Source organism: Centruroides sculpturatus, unplaced genomic scaffold (genome assembly GCF_000671375.1).
Source record: "Centruroides sculpturatus isolate CEXI.00-Female unplaced genomic scaffold, Cexi_2.0 scaffold232, whole genome shotgun sequence".
In the NCBI taxonomy this organism is placed as follows: Eukaryota; Metazoa; Arthropoda; class Arachnida; order Scorpiones; family Buthidae; genus Centruroides; species Centruroides sculpturatus.
This window is the reverse complement of record NW_019384487.1, coordinates 809,249-815,993: the sequence shown is the minus strand read 5'-3', so window position 1 is coordinate 815,993 and position 6,745 is coordinate 809,249. Positions and strand designations below refer to the sequence as shown.

The 6,745-nt window shown below is 29.5% G+C and overlaps 1 protein-coding gene across 3 annotated transcripts; it reads right to left on the bottom strand.

Annotated features, from left to right (window-relative positions):
* Positions 1-4,046: 4,046 nt before the first annotated feature.
* On the bottom strand, positions 4,047-6,745 carry LOC111621618. 3 transcript variants are annotated; one of them, XM_023363812.1, is made up of 4 exons: positions 6,394-6,745; positions 5,709-5,767; positions 4,433-5,200; positions 4,047-4,358 (listed from the first exon to the last, which is right to left on the bottom strand). In XM_023363812.1, the coding sequence occupies exons 1-4, from the start codon at positions 6,591-6,593 to the stop codon at positions 4,324-4,326; spliced, it is 1,062 nt and encodes a 353-aa protein (XP_023219580.1). In that variant the 5' UTR covers positions 6,594-6,745; the 3' UTR covers positions 4,047-4,323. The 3 variants fall into 3 exon arrangements, with proteins under 3 accessions (XP_023219580.1, XP_023219578.1, XP_023219579.1); XM_023363810.1 differs by having other exon boundaries at positions 4,047-5,200; XM_023363811.1 differs by lacking the exon at positions 5,709-5,767 and having other exon boundaries at positions 4,047-5,259.

Below are 6,745 nucleotides of genomic sequence, written 5' to 3'. Positions count from 1 at the left end.
ATAGACAGTAGTTATTTCTTGTTTTAATGGATAATATTCTGGTGTGGTGATTAATAATTTTTAAAAATTAATTTTTCAAGACTATTAGCATGTCACTTTATGGCATTTTATTTGTATTCTGCCAGAATTTTATCTTTATCCCTAACAGAAGCTTTCTTTAGTTTTTTAATATTACTTTCTAATTTGGCTTCTGTGAGTAAACAAACTGTTGAGCAAGATTCCGAGATAACAAATGATCTTTGAGTAAGAAGACATATTTTCATTATTTTAAAATTGTATCAAATCAAAACAAAGTGATGCCATCTAATTAAAATTAAATTGTGTCGGTTCTGTTTTAAATTTAATCAAAATGCTAATCTTTCATGTATTCAAATAAATTTTTCCACCATTTTGTTACCTGTACTTTTAATTGTTTTTAAGATATTATAATCAAAACATTAAAAACTGCAGCTTTCTCTACTTCCATTTAAAACTTTTGTGCATTGGGATTACCACCATCAACTTACTTTTATCTTTCTTACAGGGAAAAAAGTTATTACTGTATTATTACGAAATGGTCAGAAGGACCAAATTCTGTTATTTCAAAATTAATAAGTAAATATCTTTTTAGCACAGGTAAATCTTGATGGAATATCTTCTATGTAACAACTATTTAAACTTAAAAAATTCTCATTTTTTACATTAGCTATTAAGGCCATTTTCAAACTGGGGACTTGGATGCGCCACTAGAAAAGCTCTGCAGCGACCACTCATGGTGGGAATGTATCTCCCTGCCGGATATGCACTGCTAATGCCCATATGAAACGTATGATATGATACTATTAATAGAATTTCGTAATGCCATAAACCACAAAACTCAATTATGTTGAGTTTTGTGAGTTACACTAGGTGGACACCGATGGCTGTGTACTATGCCAGACCAGAGTCAAGGCATAGTAACTTCAAAAAAAAAAAAAAAAAAAAAAAAAGAAACAACAGACAAAGATTCTTTCGTACTTCTAACCCTTATATTATAATATTTGCTTTATATAACTACAAATTTTATCTCACGTAAGAGTTTAAAACACCAAGTTCCTGATATCACGCAATTAAAGAATTTTTTAAATTGCGTTTTGCGTTTTCTTCTTCTCTGGAAACCCTCTGAAGGTTGAAGGCTCCGAGTTTAATCCACATTAAATCTTACGTAGAATTACTAATGATCTTACAACACGTGAATATTTATTAATTAGTATTAATATCTGAAGATTTCGAGAGCTTCGTGATTCATCATCTTAATCTCTCGAACGCTACCCTACAGATTGACTTACAGTATTTCACTTACAAAACCAGAATTATATTAAAATAATTATGGAATTGTTATAGAAGCAATAATAAGACCTAAACATTTATGAGATGACCATTTTGTCGTCTCATAAATGTTACCGCTACAAAGGTAATGATTAAATATTATTCAAATATTAATTTTCTTTACGTAATTATCACATTTGCATATCTTATACAATGACATTATTAAACTTAAGCAGTAATTTTAATAAATAAAAATGCACATTTTAAAAAAGTTTTAAGTAGTTCATTACAATTGTCATATAGCTACAATGTTATAATTTATTCTAGTAAAATAATAATAAGAATAATTTTTATTTTATATTTTTTTCATATAATGTCATTTGTAGAACGCTTGTATGAAATAAATTTATTGTCATTCAATAACTTTACGAAAATTATTTCGTTTACAAAAATTACTTCACGTATACTAAATATTTACATTGTATAATTATTTAAACATCCGAAATTAATTTTCCTATTCTGTAAAAACCACCGACGTCAGTTCAATTACGAACTTTGTGAAGAAGAAACGAAAACATACCTCGTGTTAAATGTAAATAAAGTATCCGATATTAAGCACTTTTTCAAAGTTTAGACAATAGGAGAAATTACACAAATAAATATTCTTTTCACCTTTAATATTCTTATAGATTCATCTGGGAGTTCGTATATCGGAATATATTCGGGAGTACTTTTTAATACCTCAATGAAGGTCGATTTTATTTCTTCCTTCGGAACCTTCACTAAAAATATGTGAAAGCTGCGCTCCCGCAAATATTTCATTTTTCGAAAAGTTACAAATCCGTCCATATTACAGATTTCTCTTTCGTAGACGAAATCTTGCGAATACGTCGACTTCATACCGACCAAAACCTTTATTCCTTCGTGGTTTCGATGGTTAATTGGCAGAACAATCTTATTCACAACACAACTTTTAGAAACCCATAAATCAGTCATAAACAGATAAATTGGTTTCATTCTTGTATTTCNGCATAGAGCATCGGTATCCCGCCAAAGAAAACCCAAATTTAATATTTCGTATAAAGCACACAATATAAATTTAATATAAATTAAGTACAGTAATTTGTAAAAAATGATGTTTTCAATTGTTTTGTTGTTTATATCATACATATTTATGGCTTTCTGAGGGAGGTAATAGGCTACTTCACTTTTTAACACTCCTTTTCAGAGTAGCGAGTGAGAGGACTTTTTCACATCCATTATAAGGTAACCGCATAGTCGAAAACGGAACCCTATACGTTAATTTTTTTCAGTTAAAATTTTTCAAAGTGCTGATTTCTGTCGTTTCTGAAGTAAATTTTGCATTATCAGACAATTTTTTTTATCATAGAAACTTTTAGTCTCGTTAAATTTTCGTGAGTAAGAAGTTCATCTACTTCTTATGCACTCTTATATCGACACTACTAAAGTTTTCAAGAATTCTTTGGAAAGAAGTCTTGAAAACTAGAACTTATTGTTATCCAATCAGCCCTCTGTGAGCAATTTTCGGATGAGGTTTAAGAAATAGCGTTTCCCATTCTGAATATTTTGCTATTTTTATATTTTCTATTACATACACATGTTGATTTTATCGATCTCCGTAGTACGTTTACATCAGAAAATTTTACTTTATATTCTGGTTTTTCATAACTTGATTTTCTCTCACTGAAAATACAAAAAATCGAATTTTTTGCAAAAATTAGAAATTCAAATAAAATTTGGTTTTAAAAACAAATTTGATTTCGTTAATTCAGATTTTATGATTTATTAAAATGTTTTATACAATTAACATGATTAAAAAAGCAGGTAATAAGCATAATTTAGCACAATAAATGATTATATGTACTAATAATAGCAAATGAGCCCGGAATTGCTGGAGCAAAGAATATCAACAAACATTAAGCTTCTTTGGTACTTCTAACCCTTATATTATATTATAATATTTGCTTAATATAACTACGAATGTTATCTCACGTAAGAGTTCCTAATTTCAGGCAATTAAAAAATTCTTTAAATTGTGTTTCGCGTTTTCCTCTTCTCTGGAAACCCTCTGAACGTTGAAGGGTCCGAGTTCAATCCACATTTACTCTTACGTAGAATCACTACTGATCTTACAGCACGTGAATATTTATTAATTAACATTAAAGTCTAAATATTTCAAGAGCTTTGTGGTCCATTATTTGCATGCGCTCTTAACCACTCGACCTCTGCCCTACAGATTTGGTTTTGTAAGTGAAATACGTCAAATTATATGAGAATGATTATGAAATTGTTATGGGAGCAATAAGACCTAAACATTTATGAGATGACCATTTTGTCGTTTCATAAATGTTACCGCTACAAATATTAATATTTGAATAATATTTAATCAATTTTCTTTACGTAATTATTACGTTTGCATATCTTATACAATGACATTATTGAACTTAGGCAGTGATTTTAATAATTAAAAATGAATACTTTTTTAAATGTTTTAAGTAGCTCTTTACAAGTATCATATAGCTACAATGTAATAATTTATTGTAGTAAAATATAAAATAATAATTACTTTTATTATTATTTTTTTCATATAAGATGTCATTTGTAGAAGGCTTGTATGAAATAAATACGTTAAAATGCGCTAAAAAATGAAAAACGGAAGTTTCTAAAATTTATTTAAAATTTATTTAATTTTAAAATAAATTTTACGAAAATTATTTCGTTTAAAAAAATTACTTCAGGTATACTAAATATTTACATTTTATAATTATTTAAACATCCAAAATTAATTTTCGTATTCTGTAAAAACCACCGACGTCAGTTCAATTACGAACTTTGTGGAGAAGAAAGGAAAACATACCTCGTGTTAAATGTAAAGTATCCGATATTAATCACTTTTACAAAGTTTAGAAAATAGGAGAAATTACACAATTGAATATTCTTTTCACCCCTAATAGTCTTATAGATTCATCTGGAAGTTCGTATATCGGAATATATTCGGGAGTACATTTTAATACCTCAATGAAGGTCGATTTTATTTCTTCCTTGGGAACCTTAAGTAAAAATATATTAAAGCTACGGTCCCGCAAATATTTCATTTTTCGAAAACTTACATATCCGTTCATACCACAGATCTCTCTTTCGTAGACGAAATCTTGCGAATACGTCGACTTCATACCGACCAAAACCTCTATTCCTTTGTGGTTTCGATGGCTAATTGGCAGAACAATCGCATTCACCACACAACTTTTGGAAATCCAGAAATCAGCCATAAACAGAAAAGTTGGTTTTATTCTTGTGTTTCGATTCAACTCTTCATACGTCATGGAATTTACGGCAGTTAACGAAGAATATTCAAAAGTTCTTCTCGGTTTAGCGTAAGCAGATACTATTGGTGGAAGAGTGGCAACATTTTTTTGAATTTGATAACTTCTTACGGATTTAACTTCTTTTGTCGAAATGCAATCTTTGCTAATCAACTTCAAAAGCTCTTCTATTAACCGTGGTTCCAACATGGGGAATCTAATCAATGTCAGGAACGGTCTTATTATTTCTCCCTTCGAAATATCGTCGTTTGTTTTTCTCAGTTTACAAAATTTTTGCTCGACCCACTTAAAAAGCGCACGCAACAAATCAGATTCTTCTAATGTGAAAAAGATGGAGCACTTCAACAACTTGTAAATTGTACTTTCTTCACACCGTTTGAAATCGTCTGTGTGAAAATAGTTATTTTGAAACCAACGGAAATTTTGCCAACAATGAAACTGCAATTGTTTTTCGTTGTGTCTGCAAGCAAAATCGTGGATGCGACAAATGTTTGTGCAGAAAATCGACTCTGTAAGATAATTTAAACACATTGTTTGCATTTGGCTAATGAAGTAACGTTTGCCGATGAGGTACATTTCGAATCCATTATCCGAAGAAGTAAAAATAACAACACCTTTCTCCAAAAACCTGAAACGAAACATTTACAAAGTTAAATATCATAAATAATTGACATATTTTATAGTATTTTACATTTTTTCGCGTAAAAAACAACAGCGAAAAGAATTGAACAAGAAGAGTATTAAGTGTAATGTTTAAAATAGATCCGAAATTTCGAAAAGACCTTCAGTCGATTTTTATAAATCCTTCAAAATATCTTCATAGTTGATGTGAGAGTATGCGAGTTGAACTTTACACCGACCAAAACCTTTATTAATCACGATAGCTAATTATCAGCAAAATCGCATTTACGACATCGTTTGCTCATCCAATATAGTAAGTAATGATTTATTAACTGTTTCCTTATTAAATAATAAATAAATTTTACGAATAATTGCATTATTTCGATTCAATAAATTTGTTTTGTCCACTACTTTTCGGTTTTATTCCAATGCAAACCAATTAANGTTTGCCGATGACGTACATTTCGAATCCGTTATCCGCAGAAGTAAAAATAACACCACCTTTCTCTAGAAACCTGAAACGAAACATTTAGAAAGTTAAATATCATAAATAATTGGCATATTTTATAGTATTTTACATTTTTTTCGCGTAAAAAAATGGCGAAAAGAATTGAACAAGAAAACAATTAAGTGTAATGTTTAAAATAGATCCAAAATTTCGAAAAGATCATCAGTAGTCAATTTTTATAAACCCTTCAAAATATCCTCACAGTTGGTGATGTGAGAGTATGCGAGTTGAACTTCACACCGACCAAAACCTTCATTAATCACGAATGCTAATTGGCAGCAAAATCTCATTCACGACATCGTTTGGTCGTCCAATATACTAAGTAACGATTTATTAACTGTTTCGTTATTAAATAATAAATAAATTTTACGAATAATTGCATTATTTCGATTCAATAAGTTTGGAATAAAACTGAAAAGTAGTGTACAAACTTATTGAATCGAAATAATGCAATTATTAACCTATGCATTCCAAACATTTACCAATCATTAACCTATACAAGCCATTTAAAATAACTGCATTAAACTTTTTTAAAAAAATAATCTTTTCCTTTATACGGGTTAGTCGTATTGTTACAAGTTAGATTTATACATTAAACACTAAGAAACGTCTATATAATAGATTCGTACAAACCCTGCAAATTCATTCAGCATTTTCAATGTCAGAGGTAATGTCAGAATTAACTTCATTTCATTAGGACACACAATTATAAAGTTTTTTAATAATCCTCCATTTTGTATCAAAGATGTTCGTGATACGACGACATATTCTCCATTCTCGTTGAATATAGTCACTTCGTGAAAGTTAAATCGTTGTTTTATCACGTTTGACATCTTATTTCGCCCCTTACAATAATACGCGTATTAGTAGATACTCGTACGAATAATAAAGAATATTCTCCGAATCTCTCAAATTTTAGTCAACGAATTTCTTCCTCGATACTTGACACTCAAAACGAACACTTTCTCAGATTAAGTTCAACGGA